This window comes from Rhinoderma darwinii, chromosome 3 (assembly GCF_050947455.1).
Source record: "Rhinoderma darwinii isolate aRhiDar2 chromosome 3, aRhiDar2.hap1, whole genome shotgun sequence".
NCBI lineage: Eukaryota > Metazoa > Chordata > Amphibia > Anura > Rhinodermatidae > Rhinoderma > Rhinoderma darwinii.
The window spans coordinates 193714259-193741901 of NC_134689.1; the positions used below are offsets into that span (position 1 = coordinate 193714259).

The 27643-nt window shown below is 41.3% G+C and overlaps 1 protein-coding gene across 2 annotated transcripts in view; it reads right to left on the reverse strand.

Moving 5' to 3' along the window:
* MOV10L1 (Mov10 like RNA helicase 1) overlaps nucleotides 1-27643 on the reverse strand; it is a 117102-nt gene that overhangs the window by 63708 nt on the left and 25751 nt on the right. Inside the window, exons 3-13 of one of the 2 annotated variants that reach the window (XM_075857203.1) lie at nucleotides 23903-24062; nucleotides 23589-23701; nucleotides 21849-22039; nucleotides 18687-18824; nucleotides 17855-18427; nucleotides 7954-8154; nucleotides 5255-5369; nucleotides 4116-4233; nucleotides 3856-4005; nucleotides 806-876; nucleotides 90-181 (exon numbers count right to left, since the gene is read on the reverse strand). In XM_075857203.1, coding sequence (XP_075713318.1) covers nucleotides 90-181; nucleotides 806-876; nucleotides 3856-4005; nucleotides 4116-4233; nucleotides 5255-5369; nucleotides 7954-8154; nucleotides 17855-18427; nucleotides 18687-18824; nucleotides 21849-22039; nucleotides 23589-23701; nucleotides 23903-24062 — 1922 coding nt within the window. Of the gene's footprint in view, nucleotides 1-89; nucleotides 182-805; nucleotides 877-3855; nucleotides 4006-4055; nucleotides 4234-5254; nucleotides 5370-7953; nucleotides 8155-17854; nucleotides 18428-18686; nucleotides 18825-21848; nucleotides 22040-23588; nucleotides 23702-23902; nucleotides 24063-27643 lie in introns of both variants that reach the window. The other variant, XM_075857204.1, reaches the window with a different exon arrangement.

The following is a 27643-nucleotide window of genomic DNA, read 5'->3' on the forward strand; positions in this document are numbered from 1 at the left end:
GTAAAAGTAGTTGAGCCCATAGATGTTATTGACAGCAAAGTCAAACATTAACCACTAAAAACGCATTTATAAGTAGATTGGCACATTGCCTGTTTACTGTGAATTCTACTTCCATCGGTTCATAGTTGTAGGTCTGCTCCAAGTTTGAGTTAACACGCAGTGATACTTCCTCATCATGGATCTAGGAGAGCAAATACAAAGGATTTCTTTTACAAAACAAGTTCTGCTGCTGTTTGATGCGATGCATAGTCAACAACATATAGCGCTTGTAATGTTTTATTCATCACTAAAAAGTCTGCTATTATATTGTCGGTGCTTGTTCTTCTGAATATGTTCAAAGTAAGCAGCTGGAGCAGCATGTAGGATAAGTACCTATTCAACAAGAAAAGACTGTAATTTGCAAAACATAATAGGAGGCAAACAAGCAGAATACGTTGTAAAAAAACATATCCACAGCCGCTATTTGGACTTCAGTGGGTATTCTGGAATATACTATAGATCAATTGTAAAATCTTTAGCTTGTTTTATAGCAAGTGCACTTACGCAAACATGAATTTTTAAAACCGTAATAAACAGGACTATAAATAAAAACATTACATTGGAAAGTTTTGCATAATCTGAAGTAAAGCACAAGTCATTGCATCTGTTTCAGCATCACTGCTCCAACTACTTGCATTATTTATATGACCTGGGTGATCCTATTAGCATGTATCATAAAGCCAGGACACTTGCCATTCCAATAATAAAAATGGACAACAATTAAAAAACAAAGACGTAAAAGGGTTTGTACTATAGTGAAACCTACTTCAACAACTACGCCAACAAATTCCACCACTGTGGTGCTATACGACTGGTACTTCAAAAGGACTTTATCACCTGGAGAAAACAAAACACAATTGAAAAGGTCAAATATGTAGAAATGAGTCCTCACCGGTAGTTAATAACAGAACTATAAGGGTATGTGCAAACGCAAAAGAAGTCTGAAATTACGGAGCCGATTTCAGGCGAAAACAGCTCCTGAATTTCAGACGTAATTGCGAGTACTCGCGTTTTTCACGCCGTCTTTTACGGACGTAATTGGAGCAGTTTTTCATTGGAGTCCTTGAAAAACGGCTCCAAAAACGTCCTGCACTTTTACGCGGGCGTATTTTTAAGCGCCGTCTTTTGACAGCGACGCGTAAAATTAAACCTCGTCTGAACAGAATGTCGTAAAGCCCATTGCAAGCAATGGGCAGATGTTTGCCGACGTAATGGGGCCGTCTTTTCAGGCGTACTTCTAGGCGTAATACGCCTGAATTACGTCTGAAAATAGGTCGTGTGAACATACCCTTAGAGAGACTGCCGTCTTGACCCAGTAGGAACAGGAACACAGTTTAAATGACTCCTCCCCACCCTTCAGCGACTTCCAAAGAACTACACGGACAACAATATAGCTTCCCAGAAAAAAAATGCATTAAGAAATCACAGATGAAGGGATATGTATACCGTGAAGGAAGACTCATGGAAACCGAATTACTGGTGAGGAATAATTCCTACTTGGCCATTTCAGTTCCATGGCAGCACCACCAGAGAAATGCCAAACCAAAGTTAGGTAGGGACAATAGCCTGTAACACTTTTCTTTCAAAGGCTAGGTCATTTGAAGCTAGCTCATCAAGCCTGTAGTGCTTGATAATAGTGCGTGGGCATAGCAACATGGCTGTATGCGGCACACAACCTACTAGCCCAGGAGACAGCCATAGCATGGGTAGAGTGAGCCACAAGACCTATTGAAATAAGTTTTCCTAAAGTAGAAAAGGCTTGTGTGCGGTCCTCCTCGTGCGGTCTGTGATTTTCACGTACCCATAGACTTCAATGGGCGCATGGTCCACAAAAACGGACTAGAATAGGACATGCAGTGAGTTTCACACAGCGGAAAAATGCTGCATGAAAAATCATGCATTTCTGAATAGCCCCATTGAATCGCATAGGTCCGTGTGGTGTCCGTTGTTTTAACAGATAGCACACGGACGTATACAACATTTATCTGAATAAGCCCTTAAATCATATGAAAAAAAAATTAAACATACATTTTCTGAAACTGGATAAACCCTTTAACAGGTTTTCTCGCATTAAACCAACTGGCGTAATATTGTGTAGGTCCCTCTCGTTTTGGCAGAAACAACTCTGTCCCATCGAGGCATGGACTCCACAAGATCGGATTGAGATCTGGGGAATTTGGAGGCCAATTCAATACCTTGAACTCTTGGTCATGCTCCTCAAACCATTCATGGCCAATTTTTGCAGTGTGGCAGAGCATATTATTATGGTGAAGTCACTGCAATTAGGGAATATCGTTGCCATGGAGGAGTGTTCTTGGTCTGCAACAATTTTTGGGTAGGTGGTACTTGTCAAAGTAACATCCACATGAATACAAGTACCCACAATGACTCAAACTAGTTAGTTCTTGAAGTTGATGAGTTGGAAGATGAAAAAAAAAAAAGGGCAAGCATAAGGATCTGTGCAACCTTGACAAAGGACAAATCATGATGGCTAGACAGGGTTAAAGCATCTCCAAAACAGCATGTCTTGTGGGGTTGTCCCAGTATGCAATGGTTAGTACCTACCAAAAGTGGTCAAAGAAAGGACAACCAGTAAACCGGCCAGAGGGCATCAAAGTCTCACTGATGCACGTGGGGAGCAAAAGGCTGTGCCTGGGGCTGCGCAGCCACAGCCCATGTGGACCACAATTCACCGCCAAAAGTGTCTATAATGGACACATGAGCATCAGAACTGGACCATGGAAGAAGGTGGCCTGTTATGATGAATCACGTTTTCTTTCACATCATGTGGACTGTGGAGAGGCTTTGTGGAGTCCAGACCTTGAAGGGTCAGAGCTGTTGCGGCGGCAGGCAGGCAGGCGCGCGCATGCATGAAAAAGGTCCCAAGGTGAGACGGAAACGTTGCACTTGCCATGTTGGCACAATAAACCACTTTTTTTCACCTTGATTATCGGAGTGCTGCTGGATTTATTTCTGGGATATCTACATGGTCTTTGGATCAGGACTATCAGCTGGCACACTTTCATTGCTGAACTACTTTTGCTTGGAAACCGAGTGCTGCTGTCTCTCTCTGCTAGTATATATATATATATATATATATATATATATATAGTTCAGATGTGATCCGAAACGTCACTCTCTTTTTAATGATTAAACGAAGAGCCAGGACTTTCAGTGAATGTGGGTGTCACATTCAGATCTCCAGAAGACAGTGCATGTGTAACAAAGAGGCCATGCTGTGACATTGCTAAGCAACAACCTGAACATATTCTGCTTCAGACCTAGGGCAACATCTAGTACAGGTAATATGACAACTGTACTGTTGTCAGACAAAGAAAGTAGGGTTGTCCTAGCCACATACCGTACATAGTACTAGCCTCATTCATTAGTTATCTACCTGGACTGAGTCCTATCCCATTTTCTACTCCATATAAATTCCAGTCATAAATTAGTTTTAGGCAAAAATCAAAGGAACACACTACTGTAGCTTTAACCGAGCAGCAATATTATTTACGTGGCCCTACTTCAGGTTGGAATATAACATTTTATATTACCCAGAGGAAGTAACACGGGAAAGCTATTTACCTCTTCTGTTTTCTATAGATGGATCACAGTTTTATAGACCAGTGCAATTATAGACTGTAAAATTGCTAAAACAATTGTTTTTTTCACAAGGCTAGGGGTGCATGGTATCTTTTAGTTGCCTTCGAGTTGCGATATAAAATCATCATGAAACGCCAATGCTTGTCTGTGGGAAACAAGGTCATGGCCAAACTTGCGACCATCGCCAAAAGTTTGACTCGGTCGGAAAGTCACCTGCGACCTGGTTTCCCGTCGGGAATCTTGAGTTTACACCAATGCCGCAATAGAACCATGTTCTGCAGGTAACCAAAGATTGCAGTGTAGCTGTAGACAGATTATGCACGAAGTAAGTTACCCACAGCATAAGGCACCATTCTGGGTTGTCTAAAAAAAAAAAAAAAAAAGACACATTGTTTATGGGCAATATGACTTACCAGGATATAGAGAGGGTCTTCCTTCAAGGATACCAGGCACTTCTAATACTAAATACCCACCACGCTTCTGTAAGCAAACACCACTTAGGCTTAATTCTTTAATTTCTATTTCATTGTGGATATCTTCAAGCCAAAGTAAAGTGGACATTTTCGTTTGATAATTTGACAGTATAAGCAACTGTGCATAAAAAAAAATCCACAAAGTTATGAAGTTTGGTAATATTTCAATGTGAGCTAAATTAAAGCGGTTTTTCAAAATTCAGTTATGTGCTAAAATTACTAGACTAATGTGCTTTACTATAAGGCCTCATGCACACGAACGTATTTTTGTCCTTCTGTAAATACGGGTCCTTGGTCACACGTATTAGACCCGTATTGCACCAGTATTTACGGACCCGTACCCGTAAATACGGGTCCGGTGTCACCCGTATTCCACCCGTATTTACGGGCACGTTTACGCTGCAAAATTACACTGCAGTAAATCGGCAGCCCTTCTCTCTATCAGTGCAGGATAGAGAGAAGGGACAGCCCTTTCCACATAAAAAGTAAAAAAAATTCATACTTACCCAGCCGTTGCCTTGGTGACGAGTCCCTCTCTTGACATCCTGTCCGACCTCCCTGGATGACGCAGCAGTCCATGTGACCGCTGCAGCGGTCACATGGGCTGAAAAATCATCCCAGGAGGCTGGACTGGAGGAAGAAGAAGGGAGCTCTGGGTAAGTATGAACGTCTTTTTTTTTTTTACAGGATGATCTTTGTTGTGATCGGTAGTTTCTGTCCAGGGTGCTGAAACAGTGACTGCTGATCGTTTAACTCTTTCAGCACCCTGGACAGTGACTATTTACTGACGTCGCCTAGCAACGCTCCCGTATTTACGGGTGCACACACGTAGTCACCCGTAATTACGGGAGCCCCAAAGACTTCTATGGGCCTGCCCGTGCCGTAATTACGGCCTGAAAGAGGACATGTTCTATATTTTTCAACGGCACGGGCACCTTCCGGTAAGCATACGGGGAGGTACCCGTGGCCAATAGAAGTCCATGGGCCCGTAAAAACGTGCCGTAATTACGGGCGTTTTTACGTTCGTGTGCATGGGGCCTAACCTACATAAGGTATAAGGCACACATGCAAGTACACACATCAGGTGTAAGGCAATGATTTTTTATTAAAGAAAAAAGAAAGAAAACCGTCACACTTACTTCTCCAAGACAAGGCTCTATTGCCAGTACATTCATGTTCTGCTCCACACATTTTCTAAGTCTTTCTGGTATAGGGTACATTGGAATGAAACTTGGAAGCTGTCTTCTAGATGTTCTAGATTAAAAAAGAAAAGATAAAATGCAAACATTTAAAAAGTAAAATAAACAAGCAATGAGAAAACCCCACAATAAGTAATGTAACATTGTTATTATTATTATTATTTTTTTTAAAATACTTGCCTACCCGGTCTTAGCCTCTTCTAACGCACAGACGAGCTCCCTGGCACTTCCTGGTTGAGGGGGCGGGCTTATCCTGTCCGCATGTGACTGCTGACAGGTCCTTTAGCACTACATAGTATAGTGCTTTACTACTAAATTTCCTCCAGAGGTCCTTCTCATCTGATGTTTGCCCCTGTATGTGTGTATGCCTGTGGTGGTAGGGACAGTGGGAGGCAGCATTTCGGTAGAGGGGCATGTGGTAGAAGTTGGTGGGGAGGTATACATACAGAAAGTGCTTTATACCGTCAGCATTTTTTAACCTTGCTCATAGCATTCTCTGCTAGCTCATAGCATTCTCTGCTAGCTCATAGCATTCTCTGCTAGCTCATAGCATTCTCTGCTAGCTCATAGCATTCTCTGCTAGCTCATAGCATTCTCTGCTAGCTCATAGCATTCTCTGCTAGCTCATAGCATTCTCTGCTAGCTCATAGCATTCTCTGCTAGCTCATAGCATTCTCTGCTAGCTCATAGCATTCTCTGCTAGCTCATAGCATTCTCTGCTAGCTCATAGCATTCTCTGCTAGCTCATAGCATTCTCTGCTAGCTCATCCTCTGTGATTAGGTATGCACATTACTCTTATTATATAAACAGCTACTCAGTGAACCTTGCATCTGATAGCGGAGGCTGTGTGCTTAAAGGGTAATTCAGTTGTGATATTCTACCAGATTTCGCCTATCTACTGTATAGGTGATAGCTGGTAGATTGATGGGGGTCCGAACGCTGGAACAACAATCTGCCTGTGTACAAATAAAAGTATCTCAATTGTGAAATGTGATGTTTCTCATGATCCACTAATACATACAGACGCAAATAATTTTATGGTACGCTATTCCAAGCCCTATTAGTGGTATGTAGTTCATGTTATTTTTCTTATAGCTACCTCAAAACTTCTATATACAGCAGCAAAAAATCCACTTGAATTACCTGTAGGGAACTTAGGCAGGGTTTTTTCAGGTAAAAATACATAAAAATCTTGGCTGCTGTAGAGTCTAACGCCTGTAGATAGTTGGCCTCCTCCAAATTCTAACTCAAATCCGTCAGTTTACTGCTCCTTATGGCTGACTCAACTGCTCTCCCTCTCCTTTCAGTGTCAGAGAAAGCAGAAGGTAGGGGGCAGAGGTTGTACAAAGAAGGTCAGTTTGTGGAGAGAGGAAAGGCTTCAAAGTGTTTAGGGAGGGCAGATTATACAAGCGGTTAGTATCAATGTAAATATGGAAGAGTGCCCACAGGCTATCAGGATGATTTCTCTACAATCTGACCTGCTGTGTGCCACCTCCCCACCCCCTCCCTACTGCTATCTCTAACACTGAGAGAAGAGAGGGGAGAGCAGTAGAGGTCAGACGTCCCTAGCAATGGAATGTCGGATTTGAGTTAGAATTTGCAGGAGACCAGTTGTCTACAGAAGTTACACAGATTCTACAGCAGCAAAATGGTAGGACATTTTTAAAAAAAAGACTATTTAGGAAAGTTGCTTCATTTTGCAAAAAGAAAAAAAAAAAAAGTGCTGATGTCATGGTGTCAGTGCCAGGTTATTTGATAAAGAGAAGGAGGTAGAACTTGAGCAGATGAGAAATGGCAATACAAGATGTGATAAACTCTGACTGATACTACAGTCAACATTACTTGGAATTGATAAGTAAACCGGTCATGAGACAAGAATCCAAGACAGAAAATAGTTACTTGCAGTTGTTTAGTAAATCACATTATTAAGCCTCATGCACACGAACATATTTTTTTCCTCCAGTAAATACGGGTCCGGTGTCACCAGTATTCCACCCGTATTTACTGGCACGTTTTTGCTGCACTAATTGGCAGCCCCTTCTCTCTATCAGTGCAGGATTGAGAGAAGTGGCAGCCCTTTCCGAGGTAAAAGTAAAAGAAATTCATACTTACCCGGCCGTTGTCTTGGTGACGCGTCCCTCTTTCGACATCCAGCCCGACCTCCCTGGATGACGCGGCAGTCCATGTGACCGCTGCAGCCTGTGATTGGCTGCAGAGGTCACATGGGCTGAAACGTCATCCCGGGAGGCCGGACCGGAGGAAGAAGCAGGGAGTTCTGGGTAAGTATGAACTTCTATTTTTTTTACACATTGATTTATATTGTGATTGGAAGTCCAGGGTGCTGAAAGAGTTACTGGCGATCGTTTAACTCTTTCAGCACCCTGGACAGTGACTATCCCGATGTCGCCTAGCAACGCTCCCGTAATTACGGGTGCACACACGTAGTCACCCGTAATTACGGGAGCCCCATAGACTTCTAAAATTTACCACTACCATTATTCTGTTCTAATGACTGAACACAAGAACAGAAATGCAAACAAATCCTTAGAAGCTGGTATAAGATGACATATGTAGATTGGTAAAAAAATGTGTCTGAAATTGAGTAGCATTCACAATTATATTGAAATACTGTACTTGCCTTTTACATGGTGCAGATACAACTACTGAGATACTGTTGTTTCGCTCGGGTTCGTTTACATTTTTCTTGCCCCTGGAAGAAAATTCCTTAGAAGGTAGCAATAAGAACTCTTCCTCACTTTCAACTGTGGCTTCAATGTAGCGTCCAATTACAAAATCTTGGAAACAAAGCAACACAAGCTCTTTGCAGCGGCCTGGGTTTCTGAGATAAGCAAATATAACATCTCTTTAAAATCGGGAAAACAGTAATAGGTCAATTGTTTGAAAATGGTTTCAGAAAGGAAAGCATGGTTGTCAATGATTGATACATCTAGATGAAACCTCCCTGGAATTACTTAACCTCTTAACGCTGAAGGACGGATATATCCGTCCTCAGCAGCTGCTAGTTCGCGCAGGACGACGGATATATCCGTCCTGTAATCGTGCGTGCCACTGTACCCACGCGATCAGCGGCAGGAGCACGGCTGTTCTACACAGCCTGGCTCCTGCTGCAACTGCCGGAATCTAAGCGTGCACCGATTCCGGCAGTTTAACCCATTAAATGCTGCTGTCAATAGTGACAGCGGCATCTAATGTGTTTGACAGAGGGAGGGAGCTCCCTCTGTCACCCCCGCAAAGAAATCGCGGGTCGCCGTCGGGTTTCCATGGCAGCGGGGGTCTAAACAAAGACCCCCAGGTCTGTCTTCAGCATCTGCCTGTTAGGCGATGCCGGATGCCTGACCTAATAGATTGCCTGTCAGTTTTACACTGACAGGCAATAATGCTTTGGTATACTAAGTATACCAAAGCATTATATATGCGATCAGCAGATCGCACAGTGAAGTCCCCTGGTGGGACTAAAAATAAATAGGTCAGTTAAATAAAGTTGGTGAAAAAAAAAAAAAAAATTACAGTGAAAATCAAATAAAACTACTTTTTTTGCCCAAAAAGTGGTTTTATTTAGTAAAAGTGTCAAAATAAATCACACATACACATATATGGTATCCCCGCGATCGTAACAACTTGACCAATAAAATGAACACATTAATTAAACCACCGGCTGAACGGCGTCCAAAAAAACCGCAAAAAACAACGGCAAAATTAGCTCTTTTCTCCCATTCCCCCCATAAAAAATTAAATAAAAATTAATCTATAAGTCCTATGTACCCCAAAATAGTACTAATGAAAACTACACATTGGCCCGCAAAAATCAAGCCCACATACGGCCACATTGACGGAAAAATAAAAACGTTACGTCTCTTGGAATGCGGCGATGGAAAAACAAGTAATTTTTTTCTAAAAGGGTTTTTATTGTGCAAACATAGGAAAACATAAAACCTTTACATATTTGGTATCCCCGTAATCGTGCCGACCCATAGAATAAAGTCAACATGTTATTTACACTGCATAGTAAACGGCGTAAATTTATAACGTGAAAATCAATGTTGGAATAGCTGCTTATTTTCAATACTCTCCTAAAATAAAGTTAATAAAAGTTAATCAATATATTATAAGCATCTAAAAATGGTACAATTACAAAATACAACTCGTTCCGCAAAAAACAAGCCCTTATACGGCTATGTCCAGGGAATAAAAAAAAAAAGTTACGACTCTTGGAATGCGATCGTGAAAAAACAAAAAATAATCCTTGGTCATCCAAAAAGGCCCGGTCATTAAGGGGTTAATACAGAAGGTCCATTGGGCAGAAAAAAAGGTGGTATTGCCTAAAACAAGTAGACTACTTAGGCTCTATTCATACGTATTGGATGCGACACGGATTTGAACATGGCTTCTGCGTCAAAGATTCACGTCAAATCCGCCGACAATCCACATCTTGATGATGTAAATGGGGTTTCACACGCTACGGAAAATTTTGCACCGATTTGCCGTGGAAATAAGTAATATGCTACTTATTTCTGTGATTCCGCACGGAATAGCTGATCTATTGAATAAGATACCATCCTTGTATATCTGCTGCTTCTATTAAGAGAGAGACTCTGGAGCTTCACAAGCAGTCTCCTACTACTCTCTCCTGTAGCTGCTCCATAATACACAGGAATCCATATTACATTGCTACTAATAGAACACCCACACATGTTGCAAACTTACAGTGGCCATATTAAGACATCCGCAGATAGAGTCAATCTTCATATTGTACATTGTAAGGGCTAAGTTTTTCCACTTCATAGTGGACTCTCCCAGCTTAGAAGCATGAAGTTGCACAGAGTGGAAAATTTATCAATCTCCCATCCCTTCCATTGGAGTCAGATACAAAAACAAAAATAAATCAATAATAATAATAATAATAATAATACTCACTTCTCACCTTCTCCCCTCCGGCTCCATCATCACTCATACAAGAACCTGACATCCGGTAGCGTCAGAACGTTGTATGAGATGCAGACCTGATGATAATTATGGAGTGCTGCATTGCATACAGGGCCAGCCTAAGGGTATGTGCACACGACCTATTTTCAGACGTAATTCAGGCGTTTTACGCATCGAATTACGCCTGAAAAGACGGCTCAATTACGTCTGCAAACATCTGCCCATTGCTTGCAATGGGTTTTATGATGTTCTGTTCAGACGAGGTGTAATTTTACATGTCGTTGTCAAAAGACGGCGCGTAAAAATACGCCCGTGTCAAAGAAGTGCAGGACAATTCTTGGGACGTTTCTGGAGACGTTTTTCATGGACTCCAATGAAAAACAGCTCCAATTACGTCCGTAGAAAACGCAGCGAAAAACGCGAGTTACTCAAAAAACGTCTGAAAATCACGAGCTGTTTTCCCTTGAAAACAGCTTCGTATTTTCAGACGTTTTTGAGTTTGCGTGTGAACATACCCTTAGGGGTGTGCGACCTGTGCGAGTACACAGGGCGCTGCAGCCTCCCAGCATGTAGGGGGCGCCACTGTGCAGGCCGTTTGAGCTCTGTTCTCTGCTCCTCGTTACACACGCGGAGGAAGCAGAGCAGAGGAGGAAGCTCCGCCCACAGCCCATCCTGCAAGGAGCCTGTGCAGCAAGGAGAGATGGTAAGTGACTGTCTGTATATGTCTCTGTGTGTATATGTTCCACTGTGAGTGTGTGCTTGTGTGTCTCTGCCTGTGTGGGTATATTTATCAGAGTGTGATATCTGTGTTGTTACATAGGACTGCAAGTATCATCTATTACATTATCTGTACTCAGAGTTAAGGGGGTTTTACACTGACTGATTATCGGGCAGACAAGCATTCACAGAAAAAAAGCATTCATGTGTAAACAGGGCAGTGGTCAGCAGATGAACGAGCAAACTCTCATTCATCTGCTGATCGTATCGTTTTAAAAAAGTAAATTATGATTGTCGGCAGCACATCTCCCTGTGTAAACAGGGAGATGCGCTGCCCATATGAGAATAGTGTATGAGTGACGAGAAATCAGTGTAACGGAGTATATATATATATATATATATATATATATATATATATATATATATATATATATATTTGCTTGTATGTCTAAATATTTATTTTTGTATGTACAGTATATATGTTCCAGTATGTGCATGTCTATATATGTGGTTAATTTTTAATTTGTGGAGGCCAGCCATAGAGCGTCCCGTACAGGGCGCCATCCAACCTAAGACCAGCTCTGGTTGCATATAAAGGCCCCTAACACTGCTCGGCGTCAGGACATTGTACGAACAGCCCTGTAGTGATGGAGCTGGAGAGGAGAAAAGGAGGGCTGGGATGAGTATGTTGCGTTTTTTATTTTTTTTGGACCGAAGGCGGGAGGAATGTATGGTACAATTGTGGCGCATGGCCCAGCCGCAAGATGGAACACATTTATTAAGAGGCTTTTGCCTCTTAATAATGGGGCCGGAGTTGACTCCATCTTTGGGCAGCCTTAGTCTTTTTAGTTTTTCACTCCCTGCCTTCCAAGAACTAGAACTTCTTTATTTTTCTGTCAATGGAGTGGTGTGAAGGCTTATTTTTTGCGGGAGGAGCTGTAGTTTCTATTTGCACTATTTAAAGTACCATATTATGTACTGAGAAAAAAAAATTTATGAAGTGGTATTAATTAAAAAAAATGTATATAAAAAAATACAATTGTGATTCCTCCATTATCCTTTGAGTTTTGCTTTCAGGACTTTTATTGTGCGGTAAAAACGGCAACTTAACTTTATTCCGCAGGTCAATATGATTAGCGGGATACCAAATTTATATAGGTTTTTCTTAAATGTTTTACTACTTGTACAAAAAAAAAACCTCAAAAAAAAAAATTCGCAATTTTGAGCCATAGTTTTTTTTTTTTATTTCATCGATTAAGCGGTGCGAGGGCTTATTTTTAGCAGAGCGAGTGGTAGTTTTTATTGGTGCAATTTTTTAGTACATATAAAAAGGTAACATTTTTTTGAGAACTAAGGTGACCAAAAAAACAGCGATTCTGGGGTTTTACATTTTACTACATTCACCGTGCAAGTTAAATAATGTTATATTGTAGTAGTTTGGACTATTACGGACAGGAGGGTACCAATTTTGTTTATTACATCAGGAGGAAAAATGGGAAAAGGGGCGCTTTTTGAAAGTTTAAATATTTTTATTTTTTGTACACTACTGAAAACTAACTATTTAGAAACATTTTTCTTAGTCCCCATAGGGAATTTGAACTAGAAAACGTCAGATCTCTGGTTCAATACACTGAAATACTAATGTATCGCAGTGTATTGTCATTTTTACAGGCTCCTGTTAGGCCCTGCCAGAGGCAGCGCTTAACAGGAGACGAAAGAAGGCAGACCTGGGGGGCTTCATTAGGCCCCCGGACTGCCATAACAACCATTGGAATCCCATGATCGCATCACAGGGGACTGATGGACTGTCAGTTGGGGCCGCCCCTCTTTTGCTATTGACCACGGCATCTAAGTGGTTAAACAGCCAGGATCAGAACGAGCTCTGTTCCTGGCAGTAAGGGGGGATTCACACGAACGTGTATTCGGTCCGTGCGGGCCGCGTGGTTTTCACGCGCCACGCACAGACCAATACAAGTCTATGGGGCAGTACAGACAGTCCGTGCTTTTTGCGCAGCGTTTGTCAGCTGCGCAAAAAGCGCGACATGCTCAATATCTCCGCGTATTTCGCGCATCACGCACCCATTGAAGTCAATGGGTGCGTGAAAACCACGCAGGTCGCACGGAAGCACTTCCGTGCGAACCGACTGAAACAGCGCACCAGCTGTCAAAAGGATGAATGTAAACAGAAAAGCACCACGTGCTTTTCTGTTTCCAAACGGAGTGTCTTTGAGATGAGCGAACGCGGACAACCGAACTGAACTTCACCGGGTTCGGCCGAACTCGTTTTGGCCGAACCCGGCAAAAAAATTTACGATACGCGACGTCAGGAGATAGTCACTGTCCAGGGTGCTGAAAGAGTTAAACTGTTTCAGCACCATGGACAGTGACTTCCGATCCCAATATACATGAACCTGTAAAAAATAAGTTCTGACTTACCGATAACTCCCGGCTTCTTCCTCCAGTCTGACCTCCCGGGATGACAATTCAGTCCAAGTGACAGCTCCAGCCAATCACAGGCCAAGCACAGGCTGCAGCGGTCACATGGACTGCCGCGTCATCCAGGGAGGTGGGGCCCGATGTCAAGAGAGGTGCGTCACCAAGGACGCGTCACCAAGGCAACGGCTTGAGGGAAGTTCTCGGTAAGTACGAACTTTTTCTTTTTTTTTAACAGGTTTCTCGATATTGTGTTCGGCATTCACTGTCGAGGGTGCTGAAAGAGTTACTGCCGATCAGTTAGCTCTTGCAGCACCTTGGACAGTGACGGGCGTCGACTAGCCTCATCTCTATGATGGCGGCTGCGCGAAAATCACGCAGCCGTGCATCATACACGGATGACACACGCAGCTGTCAAGTGGTTTTTGCGCACACAAAACGCTGCGTTTGCGCGCGCAAAAACGTAACGTTCGTCTGAATCTGCCCTTAGTGTGAAGGGTCATCTGTAATACACAGCTGGTACCCAGTGTATGAAGCAGACTCGCGCGTGAGCCGCTTTTTTTCTTCAACCCCCAAACAAGGACATGGAGTTAGGTCCAGGGGTTTTCTAAGCGTTTGAAAAGCATAGAAAAAGTACCTATATCTGTCTGAATGGTCACGAGACGATGCCAGCAAAACTCAAATAGGTAGGTTTAATTTTTATTCAGTTGCTCAGCTCTGTGCACCACGGTTTTTAGTTTGCTAAGGCTTGAGGTGGGTGGGATTATCATGTAAATGATTAAGAGTTTCCACAATTTTTCTCCCCCCTCAAAGACATTGCCTATATTTACAGTTGCCTGCATGCCCCTCTATTACATGGTGTAAGGTAGTGTTGTAATTACTCACTGTCTGCTCTATCTGCTGCCCAGCATGGGAGTCATGATCCCATCAGAGACAGGGTGGGGGGACAGGGAGCAGTGGAGATTAAAGGCACGTGATCTGGGACATCCCATACAACAGGGAGGTAGGAGAGGCAGAGCATTACACAAGCAGGAGAAAAACACCAGGAGAATAGTCATGTGACTGCGTTATATGGGGCACCATACTGTGTGGGAGGCACTATGCTGTGTGTGTGGGACAGTGTCAGGGGGTATATTATATACAGTAGTATACAGCAGCCTTAGGGGATATATATTAATTCAATGGTGTAGCATGCAAATAGAGGATGTGGCATGCAAAAGAGCGTGGCGTAAATAATAGTTCATTAATCGTAATCGAGGTTACACGTTCAATTAATTGCAGTTTTGATTTAGGTCATAATCGCTCAGCCCTAATAAGTGGCTGTCAGACAGACTTACAGGAAACATTGGATTGTGTGAGTTAATACTAAAATATGCCCAACCCTTGCATCCCCGGATTTTAGTCAAGCTGCTTGCATACAGATTTAGATTGTTGGAGGGATCTGCTGACGGCAAAAAACTTGTAGTGAAGTCAGGAATGTAGCCAGAGGTCAGCTACTAAATAGCAGTTAGGATGCAAGAAGCCAAAGGATGAGACAGAATCAGCCAGGTATCAATAGCATGTGTATAATCACAAAAAACATGTGGCAAATTCAAGGCACAAGACATGAGCGTAATCCAAGAACAAGGTGGAAAATAAAGGCTGTCACTGGAAAGGAGAACATGTCTGGACTGGAGCCATGGCTGTCCACAGGGACTCGACACGGGAATCAGATGAGGCGAGTAACAATGCCCCCCCTTTTAGGCCCCCCTCCCTAAAGGGACTCCAAGAGGTTCAAATAGGCACCACAGTTTGCATAAATCAATTGTACAAGCGAATAAGAAAATTTTAAATATCTTATTCGAGAAAAATGCCTCTGTCTTGACTCATCAGGCTCCCCCAACTGTTCATTTACTGCTTTTTCCATCTCCTTAATACATGGTGGAATACCTACTCATTGAAGGGTCAGGTTACAGTTGCCCACAGGAATCTGTAGAGGGGCAGAAGGGAGCAGGAGCAAAGTGAGAAAGAAAGGCAGACACACAGATGCTGCTGCAGCTTCTATTAAGTGTTATATCTCCGTGCTGGATTCACAGCTACACTGCTATATAATATCCATGTTGCTGTTGCTTCTATACATGTGAAAGATAGAGATAGGAGAGCAGAATTCTCTTCTCTGTGTGCAATGTACACGAGACACGATTGCAGTTAGACTTCACCCACTAGCACAGGCAAAACTGATAATTAGAAATAGAACCTGCAGGGGGAGGACTGCTAAAAATGCATGATGCAAGTCATATAATGGCCAGTAATAGTGTTATTCCTCATGTATACACACATGAGAGCTTATTCTGAAACATTACCTGAAACTATTGGTACGCTTTAAGGGGAACTTCAAGTAGAATTCCTTGACGAACAGTGGAGCATATACATCCTTCTTAGGAACCCACAACTCTCCCCAGGACCACATTCCTTTGAGGCAACTAGAAAATAAAATTTTCCACGCTCTTTCTTTACAGTCCAGAATTTGCTCAACTTCACAAAAAATTGTTGAGAAGTGGAGAGCAGAGGTAGAACTAGTCCTGACCTTCAGACAGATAAAATTTGGAAAGAGCATCTGCTTTGATTCTTATCGGCCAGATGAGAAGTCAGTATGAACTCAAAATATGTGCCCAGTATTTCACTCGTCTTCTTGATCCAAATCAAATGTTAAGATCCAACATGGTAATATCGAGCTCCCTTGATGCAAACAATTCTGAGATCAAGGGTAACCGGTATCTGCTCTTCACAGTGATTTGTTCAGCCCACTGCAAATCAATGCATGGCCTCAAGGTTCCATCCCTGTTCTTGATGAAGAATCCGGCACCGACCAAGGAAGATTTACTAATAAACCCTTCTCTAAATTCTCTTTAATATAGGCTGACCGCCTCTGTCAGTATGGTCAGGAAGGAGCAGAATATCCCAATCGTAGAGAAGATATGCTACATTTTTAGATAACGCATTTCAATGCTGAATTAGCATCTTCCTCAAAAATAACCTCTCATCTCAACCGCTATTCTCCTGAACGCTGCGATCAAAGCTGACTGCAGCATTCAAGAGGAAGTGAGAAGGGGGATGCCCCTTGGATCACATCACAGGAATCCCTGTGACGCGATTAAGGGACATACCATATGTGGGCAGACAGCCCAGGGTCCATTGAAGGACCTCAGGGCTTTCTTACCATATTTCCTGTTGTTAGGGCATACTTAGGTATGTCCTAACAACTGCCTGTATACTAGGTATGTAGTTGTTCATAGCGCACAAGATCCGGTAGGTGCACGAATAGCGCCATAACAAAACGGTAAACCGCTACTAAAATACGCAGCGCCAACGACTGGATGAACCAGACACCAGGAGGTACATGGCCTGATGAAGGTCTAATATACGACCGAAACGTCGCACTAAACCTCTGGCATCAATTCTTGATAAAATAAAACCGAAAGATTTGCTAAAATGATCACCTTGTGTGTCGAATATTTCTTAACTGCTTGTGTACCATCAGTACACAGGCTAATGTACTGGCATTTTAGATATATGCCAGTACTTTAAAGTTTCAAAATAAAGTAAAGTAAAAACATAAAATTAAAAAAAAATACACATACCCCTTTTTTACAATAAACATTAAAATAAGTCTCAATACATAAAACATCCACACATATTGGGTATTGGCGCGGCCGTAATAACCTTCACTACAATTTCTTTGCATCATTTATGATGTGTACGCTGTAAAAAAATAAAATAAAAACGGCTTTCTTTCACTTATTTTGGGGCACGAGGTGTGATGAATTTAACCTCCATGTGTCTCACATTAAGAGTAATTAACCCCATCATGTACCTCACACATTAACCCGTTATGAGAAACATGATGGGATTAATTACTATTAATGTGAGGCACATTCAAAATTCATCACACCTCGCGCCTCACATCAGAAAACGGAAGAACTTTTTTTTTTTTTATTATTGTTGGCAAAGTATCGAATTGGTGAGGACTTTTTTGCGGGACAAGTTATATTTTTAATAGCACCATTTTGGGGTACATAGAATTTATTGATTAACTTTTTTTGTTGGGGTAATGGGAAAAAAAAACGGAAATTTCGCCACTCTTTTTGGCGTCTTAAATTGACGCAGTTTACAGTGTGGCATAAATAACATAACTTTATTCAGCGGGTCGTTACGATTGCGGCGATACCATATTTATATAGGTTTTTTTTTATGTTTTACTACTTTTACACAGTAAAAACTTTTTCTTCAAAATCATTTGCTTTTGTCGCCATTTTTTTTTTTTTTTTTTTTTTTTTTTTTTTAAGAGCCATAACTTTTAAAAAATGTTAAACAAAAAAAAAAAAAAAAAGGATGCAATGATTCAAAACACTATTGCACATAACTGGGTGAAACAGAAAGAAGACTTCACTAAAGAGGTTAAGTACCTTGCTTCACAAATGATTGCGATAAAGATCTTCTCTCCAGGATGAATGACCAATGCTTCATTAATGTCCGCATTTGAAGTCTCACGCACTTCTATATTGTTTACATCCAAATCACTTGATTCATTGTAGACCGGGAACTTTTCTGGTTTCAAATGGCCATTAAACGTTGTCAGGTGGCCATCTACGACAGGTAGTCCATGCATAGGACTAATTAAAGCATCATTAGTGTGAGCATCTGGTGGACTGGGGAGTCTTGCTTTGAAAGGAGCCCCAGAACCAGTCATACATTTAAAATGGTAACCTGAAGTTACATAGGGCATATGACAGAATCTAGTATTTAGACAATTCGTTTTCATTACCAAAGGAAACACAACATGAAATCTCTCATTTTCAATAAGGTTACAACTGGTTGCATTACACGTGGATGATGACTGTTCGGATGACTGTATTGCATGTGATGAGGCGACACACAAATCTGATTTAGGAGCAGACATTTGGAACTTGAATTTATTCTCTTTTTCCAAACCTGCTACTTTGCAAGCGACCAATGAATGAACATAATTTCCTTTATTCCTAAAAAATAAAAATATGAAACGATTAACACTACATAAAATAGCTAATGGAGAGCTGGCTGGCACATGGCAATGGTGCAAGAAGGACAAACAGAGCGACTAATCTCCCAGCAGCTCAATACTGCAGCTAGCTGTGCTCCATCCTCTACCTGAAATTTTAGAAACTACAGATCTCCAAGCACTGAAGTAACTTTTTCAAATAAAAATCATTTTTATTTTCACTATTCCTGTATTTTACATTGTATTTATAGATTACTTACTCTATGGAAATTTTCAGAGTTTTACTCTGTCCGCGCTTGATCACTCCAAAATGAGTCATCCTGGAAACCTCCAAGCCGCCTTTGTTCATCAAAACAGCAGAATACTGGCTGTCTGAATTCTCATTGTCAGATGATGCTCTGTAAAAATAATGAAAAATTGCTTTGTAATAAACTAAAAGCATCTATTATCATATTCTACAACATCTTGATGGACACTCCATCAGTCTCATTTAAATGGTGGGGATTAATAATCTAACATACGGTGGTTGAGAACATGTATCTTTAAAAAAAAAAGAACGAATCTGCTTAACCCCTTAATGACCGCCGATACGTCTTTTTACGGCAGTCATTAGTGGGCTTTATTCTAGAGCGCCGCTATTCTACGTCGCTGCTGTAGAATAAAGTAAACAGAGCAGGGAGCCGTGAAATCTCCCTGCTCTCAGCTGCCAGAGGCAGCTGAGGGCTGGGGGCGTCCCTGCTCTGCCGGGTGAGATCGATATTAGTATCGATCTCACCCGTTTAACCCTTCAGATGCGGTGCACAATAGCGAGCACCGCATCTGAGTGGTTTTGGAGAGAGGGAGGGAGCTCCCTCTCATCTCACTGACACCCGGCGATAAAATCGCCGAGTGTCTGTGTCTTCTATGGCAGCCGGGGGTCTAATAAAGGCCCCCAGGTCTGCCTGGAGCGAATGCCTGCTAGATCATGCCGCAGGCATGACCTAGCAGATGCCTGTCCGTTTTAAACGGACAGGCAGTAATACACTGCAATACAAAAGTATTGCAGTGTATTATAATAGCGATCGGAGAATAGTGAAGTCCCCTAGTGGGACTAGTAAAAAAGTAAAAAAAGTTTAATAAAAAGTTAATTAAAAAAAAAAGTTAAAAAAAAAAAAAATGAAAAACCCAGCTTTTCCCCTTACAAAATGCTTTACTATTAAAAAAAACTACAATAAAGCAAAAAAGTTACACATATTTGGTATCGCCGCGTCCGTAACGACCGACTATAAAGCTGTTACATTATTTAACCCGCACTGTGAACGCCGTAAAAAATAAAATAAAAAACAATGGAAAAATTCCTGTTTTCTGTTAATCCTGACTTTAAAAAAATGTGATAAAAAGTGATCAAAAAGTCGCATCTACTCTCAAATGGTACCAATAAAAACTACAAGTCGTCCCGCAAAAAACAAGACCTTATACAGCTATGCCGACGCAAAAATAAAAAAGTTACAGCTCTTTGAATGTGACAATGTAAAAATGTAAAAAATGGCTTGGACATTAGGGCCCAGAATGCAAGCAGGGGGAAGGGGTTAAAAAACAGAAACTGCCCTAAAATATGCACTGATTTTTTTCTACCATGTGTGATCGTGGCTTTGAAAGCCGCGTTAACTAGCATTGCGCTGTAATTTGTTTAGGATTTTCAGTGGAGCATCTGCACAAAAAAAATCCACAAGAAATCCACCAAATCTGAATGTGAACTTCGCAGCAGTCTTTATTTTCCTCTCTACTTAATGCCGCTCTCCCCTTCTCGGCTTGAACGTTTTTTTAAAAACCTTCTGATACAATTACAAGATTCTTCAGTTAATTGCTACATAAAATCTCAAGTTACTTTATCAATACTTTACTTTATTTAAAGGGAACCGGTCAGCAGATTTGAGGCCTCAAAACTGCCGACAATGTGATAATGGGGAGAGTAAGGGCATTTTAAAAAATACCTATTTTTTTTGCAATCGCAAGTGCCACTCTATGCCCTGCATGACGGCTCTAACGGCCAATGAGGAGACTGCTAGAGCCGTCGCTCAGCAGAGGAGCGGAGCTTGCGGCATGCAGTGCAGGAGCACTTGCACATCAAGTTTTGCCTCAGTGGCACTTGCGATGGGCGAACAGGGGAACATCATTTTCTCAATCATGCAACTTGCAAGACTGAGAAAAAAGGAAACTTTAAAATGCCCACCCTCTGTCAGACCTCAAAATTGCTGACAGGTTTCCTTTAACCCCTTCATGCCTCCAATATGAATATTCACATCCTAGTTACATATGCCCCGCGAATCTAGGACTTGAATCTACAGTCCTGTGTCTGCATAGCGCTGAGGAGAGCGCTCTGACACCAGAACGGTCAGTGTCCCCGATACCCCATGATTAACAAATCATGGTGATCTCTAAACAAACTTTTCACACTTAGGGTATGTTCACACGCAGTGACAAAAAACGTCTGAAAATACGGAGCTGTTTTCAGGCGAAAACAGCTCCTGATTTTCGGACGTTTTTGTAGCAACTCGTGTTTTTCGCGCCGTATTTTACGGACGTTATTGGAGCGGTTTTTCAATGGAGTCAATGAAAAACGGCTCCAAAAACGTCCTAAGAAATGACATGCACTTCTTTTTCGCAGGCGCCTTTTTACGCGCTGTATTTTGACTGCGCCGCGTAAAATTACACTGAAAGCAATGGGCAGATGTTTGTAGGAGTAACGGAGCAGTTTTTTCAGGCGTAATTCGAGGCGTAAAATGACCGAATTACGGCTCAAAAAACACTGCGTGTGAATATACCCTTATCCTCTCCTCTCAGCCTCCGTCACTATGTCACCGGTATTTCAGAGAGAAGACTGATTGAGAGGACGGCAGAAGAAGAGTGAAGAAAAATGGTTACACAACGAACATTGCAGACAAATTGTGTATATAGTAGAAGTTACAAGTATATACTTTGTATTCCCTGTGCCCCTTAGTGATAGAATAGGGAGGCAGGAATAGTAGGTTAGATTAAAAAAAAAATAAAAAAAAAATAAAAAATGGTTGCGTTATCCAAAGTAGTTCAAAAGTTATGACTGTGTAAAAGAATGTAAAAACATCAAAGCTATATGGTGATAATAAGGTTCATAACACACTATATTTTCTACGATGGGAGCAATTTTATAGGGAGAACTATGCCCATCATATTAAAATAATGGTCCAACTAGGTCTTGGAATGGTCTAATTGGCTGGCAATGACTGAACTTGGGGAAATTTTACTTGGGCAGTTCTAATAATGAACATATTTCCTAAATCTCCACAGACATATTTTGCTGCGATTAAACTGTAAATTACTAATAATATTCATATTTGCTGTGTGTAGTGTAAATCCAGCTAAACATATGTGTCTAAAGCCTGTTGAACAAGAATATCCTTTACCCATTTCTGTTAGTTGGTGCTATGCAAAGTGCTCTCCAAACATAACAGGACTGGTTACTTTCTACTACTACTGCATTAACCAGGTCATTTCGTTGAGGTTTGTAGCCTTCTGAAATTCTTACGGCATCCACTGTGAAGAATATGCTGTCATCAATTACACCACTAATCCCATAGAAAGCAGATATTTTCACCTGGATAACCAAGAGAAAAAAAACATTAACAACATCATTTTGCATACTACATGTATTCTTCTTAAAGAGGCTCTGTCACCACATTATAAGTGCCCTATATTGTACATGATGTGATCGGCGCTGTAATGTAGATTACAGCAGTGTTTTTTATTTAGAAAAACTATCATTTTTGACGGAGTTATGACCTATATTAGCTTTATACTAATGACTTTCTTAATGGACAACTGGGCGTGTTTTACTATATGACCAAGTGGGCGTTGTGGAGAGAAGTGTATGACGCTGACCAATCAGCGTCATACACTTCTCTCCATTCATTTACACAGCATATAGTAATCTTATTACATCACTATGTGCAGCCACATACACACACACTAACGTTGCTGAAGTGTTCTGAATAGACATCACGTCCCGGCTGGTAGTGAAGTCTATTAACTCTCAGGACACTTGAGTAACGTTAATGTGTGTGTATGCGGCTGCACATAGTAATCTAGTAAGATCACTATGTGCTGTGTAAATGAATGGAGAGAAGTGCATGACGCTGACCAATCAGCATCATACACTTCTCTCCATTTACACAGCAGATAGTGATATAGCTACATCGCTATGTGCAGCCTCATACACAAACACTAACATTACTGCAATGTCCTGATAATGAATATACATTACCTCCAGCCAGGGCGTGATGTGTATGCAGAATCCTGACCACTTCTGTAGCGTCTCTGATTTACAGCACAGCAGGCGTAGTCTCGCGAGATTACGCTGTAAGGTGTCATTCACAGCGAGATCTCGTTGTGCTGTGCTGTAGATCACACAGACGCTACAGAAGTGGTCAGGAGAATAAATACACGTCACGTCCTGGCTGGAGGTAATGTATATTCATTGTCAGGACACTGCAGTAATGTTAGTGTATGTGGCTGCACATAGCGATATAGCTATATCCCTATGTGCTGTGTAAATGAATGGAGAGAAGTGTATGACGCCGATTGGTCACTGATTGGTCAGCGTCATACACTTCTCTCCACAACGCACCAAAAAACGTCCGAAAATGCCTCCCATTGATTTCAATGGGAGGCAGAGGCGTTTTTTTGCCACGAGTGGAAAAACCGGCTCGCGGGAAAAAGAAGGGACATGTCCTATCTTCGGGCGTTTACGCCTCTGACCTCCCATTCACATCAATGAGAGGCAGAGAAAGCGTATTTCGCTGCGTTTTATGCCCGCGGCGCTCAATGGCCGCGGGCGAAAAACGCAGCGAAAATCGGCGTGCAGGTAGAGGAAAATCTGCCTCAAAATTCCAAACGGAATTTTGAGGCAGATTTTCCTCCTGCAAAAAACTCTGTGTGAACCCAGCCTTACTTAGTAAATTATTGTATACCACACTCTTCTTGTAAAAATGGGACATATCATGCATGCAAACCTCACATGTGTATCCGCACCAAAAATCCTCAAAAAGTCTGCCACATCTGAACATGGCCTTACATGAGTGGTTTAGAAGGACACACTAATATATGTGCACTAGTTTACAGAGGTCTCAGGATAGATCCTGGCATACCTGGTCTACTCGTTTACATCTCAGAGGCTTTACTGAAATTGCTTCACTGTTCCATGAAGATGGATGGATGAAATACTCTGCTTGTACCCAGTCTCCTTTGTAAGGGATGTATCCTAAAGCAGAAATTGAAAAAACAAAACAAACAACTAAATACATAATGCATATATACAAATGGGTCTATCAGATGAAGCGTTTCATTAAAATGTCATAAAAGTGTTTAAATTAAAAAAAACAAAAACATATGACTAGATTTATAAACAGATTATAATTTATGCACCTGCCCATATACTAGAAATTTATGAGAATTAAATTACCTTCGCACACATCACACATGGAAAAATACGTTGTCTGGTTGATTTCTCCTCCATCTTTATTGCAAAATGTTACAGTGCCAATTAACATTTTTATGTTAAGGTCCGACGTATTTTGATTTTCATGGGTATTCATTTCCCACTTGATGGAGTTGATTTGAACCTAAAAAGGCAAAAACAGTCATGGTTGATGTAAAAAATTAACACTTCTAACTAAGCTTTAAGCCCACAATGGTTAAAGTGAAAAAGAACAAAACACGAAAACAAAAACAACTTTCAATTGTATAAATCAGAATTTGACATTGTTTAACCATTTCGCTGCCAGCTTTTTCTGGACATTTTGCAAATCTTGGGAGACAGGACAATTTTCACTCTATGATTAACCGCTTCCCGACCGCCCACAGTAAATTCACGTTGGCGCTTGCTGGGCTCTGTGCAGCGCCAACGTGAATTCATAGTGGGTGTTAAAAGCGCCATCCGGGTGTCTCAGAGTAGCGTTGACACCCGGATCGCACTGTTAACCCCTGCCTCTGGTCCGGGAGACATGATCGGGACCTGATTGGTTCAGATCCCGATCACGTGTTCGCAGGGAAAGTTTGTTGTAGCAACAAATTGCAAAGTTTGTTGCTACAACAAACTTTCCTGGGGACAGATTGCGGGTGCTGCAGTCCGTTGCATGGCAAAACCGGAGGCCATGCAATGGCCTCCGAGTCTGCCATACACGGCAGCATATGAGGAACAGCCGGAGGCCGGTCCTCATAGGCTTGCCGTCAGTGTGACTCTAGCGTCACACTGACCGTTTATAAACACATTACACTACCTAGGTAGTGTAATGTATTATAGCAGCTATCAGTGCTGCAGGTCTTCAAGTAAAATAAGTAAAAAAAAAATAAATAAATAATGTTTTATAAAAGTGTAAAAATAGTTATAAGTAACAAAAACAAAAAATACTTTTTTTCTTATAAGAGGTCTTTTTAAATTATAGGAAAAAAATGAAAACTTTAAAAAAAAGTACACATATTTGGTATCACCGCGTTCGTAACGACCCAAACCATAAAACTATAATATTATTTTTCCTGCACGGTGAACACCGCAAAAAAAATAAATGAAAAAAACAATGCCAGAATCAAAAATATATAGAATAAAAAGTGATCAAAAAGTCGCAAGTACCCCAAAATAGTACCAATAAAAACTACAGCCCGTCCCGCAAAAAACAAGCCCTTACACCGCTTTTTGACTGAAAAATAAAAAAGTTATGGCTCTCAGAATATGGTGACACAAAAAAAAAGAAAATCAATTTTTATCGAAAAGTGATTTTATTGTGCAAACACCACAAAAAATAAAAAAAATAAAACTATATACATATGGTATCGCCGTAATCGTATCGACCCGCAGAATAAAGTAGAATGTCATTTATAGCGCAAGGTAAACACTAAAAAAAATAAAAAATCATATGTGTCCTAAAATTGTACCAATGAAAACTACAGATTGTAACGGAACAAATAAGCCCTCGCAGCTCCGGTGGTAAAAAAATAAAAGTTCTGGCGCTCAGAATATAGCGACAGAAATTGTGCAGAGCGTTCCAAAAGCGGATAAGATTGGGCACCATTTATCAGTGCGACACTGGCCACACATGAATTATTATTTACCACATTATTATACCCTCTTATTGTACACTGATGTACTCTGCCCAGCTTACATACGCCCCCACATTATAAAACTGAAATACCAGCAAAACCCCAAACAGAACTATTAGCAAGCAAAATGGGCGCTCCAAAAGCCAAATGGCACTCCCTTTCTTCTGAGCCCTACAGCGTGCACAAACACCAGCTTACATCCACATATATGACATTTTATACCCGTGAGAACCCGCTCAACATTGTATGAGGTATTTGTCTACCGTGGCACAAACTGGGCACAAAATATTGTGCATTAAAATGGCATATCAGTGGAAAATTCAAATGTTCACTTTGCACCATCTGCTGCGCAGTAACCCCTTCACGCACCGCGACTTAATAGCATGTGATGGTGCGGGGGGTTATATATGGAGCGGGTTCATGCGTTGAGAACGCTCCATATTCTGCAGGTTTCAGCTGTGTATTATAGCGGACACCCGGGACTAACGGACAGGAACAGCGATCGCGCTGTTACAGGAGCCTGGAAAATTACATTATACTGCAATAGAACGCCCCTCCAGGGCGTTGCAAACACGACATGGCACTGAAAACCAATACAGAAAAATCTGCGCTCCAAAAGCCAAATGGCGCTCCTTTCCTTCTGAGTTCTGCCGTGGGTCCAAACAGCAGTTTATTACCACATATTGGGTATTGCCGTTATCGGGAGAAGGAGCTTTACATGTTTTGGGGTGCTTTTTATTCTTTATTCCTTAATTAATTTAAAAAAAAACTATATTCTTTCTGAAAAAAAAAAATTGGATGTTTACTTTCACAGACAAACTTCAATAAACATAGCAAAACACCTGTGGGGTCAAGATTCCAACTATACACCTAGATAAATTCCTTGAGGTGTGTAGTTTACAAATCCGTGTCACAGTTGGGGAGTTTCCACTGTTTTGGCAACTCAAGACCTCTTCAAACCTGACATGGTGCCTAAAATATATATCCACTAGGTGCTCCTTTGCTTCTTAGGCTGGTGCTTCAGTCTATTAGGACTATTGGGATATTTCTAAAAACTGCAGAATATGGGCAATAAATATTGAATTGCGTTTCTCTGGTAAAACAGAAAAAAAACAAAAAAAAAAAACTGAATTACACATGAATTTCAGCAAAAAAAAATAATTTGTACATTTCCCCTCTACTTTGCTTTAATTCCTGTGAAATGCCTAAGGAGTTAAGAAACTTTCTGAATGCGGTTTTGAAAACTTTGAGGGGTGCAGTTTTTAAAATGGGGTGATTTATGGTGTCTATCTAGTACATAAGGCCCTCAAAGCCACTTCAGAACTGAACTTGTCCTTGAAAAATAGCCTTTTGAAATATTCTTGAAAATGTGAGAAATTGCTGCTACAGTTGGAAGCCTTGTAACATCCTAGAAAAATAAAATAATGTTCAATACCACACAAAATAGTTACCATCTGTTTTACAAGCAGATACATTTAAAATGAGAAAAATCATAATTTTTGCAAATTTTCTTTAAATGGTGTTTTTGACAAATAAGCAATGAATTTATTGACCAAAGGTTTCCACTTACATAAAGTACAATAGAATCGCTTGAATAGGCAAACGGATTCCAGAGTTACCACATAAAATGACACGTCAGATTTGAAAAAAAATGGGGCTGGTCCTGAAGTTCAAAATGAGCTCGGTCCTGAAAGGGTTAACTACAGCAATGAAACTGCCATAACAGAAGGTAGCAAGAGTAGGAAACCCGAACGGAATATATTAGACTCCTTATCCCGGCACCAGGTCACTGTACTGTGCATGGTGCATCAGAGCCTGATGCAGCCACATTAAAGGGGATCGGTCAGAGTTTGTGACACCTCTAAACTGCGGACAGTGCTATATAGAGGGCAGTGATAGCAATGTAACTATAACTGGGGTGATGGTCACGCACGCTACATGATCAAGAATTTTATTTTAATATCTCTGGCGCCGTGAAGTGCCACAGAGGCAGCCCATTCATGTGCAGTGCTCTGGGTTCTCTTCACTGAACGTTCCCCAGACCCTACCCTCTTAGTGATGGCTCTAGCGTCCAATTAGGATCACACCAGGTATGTTTACATGGCTT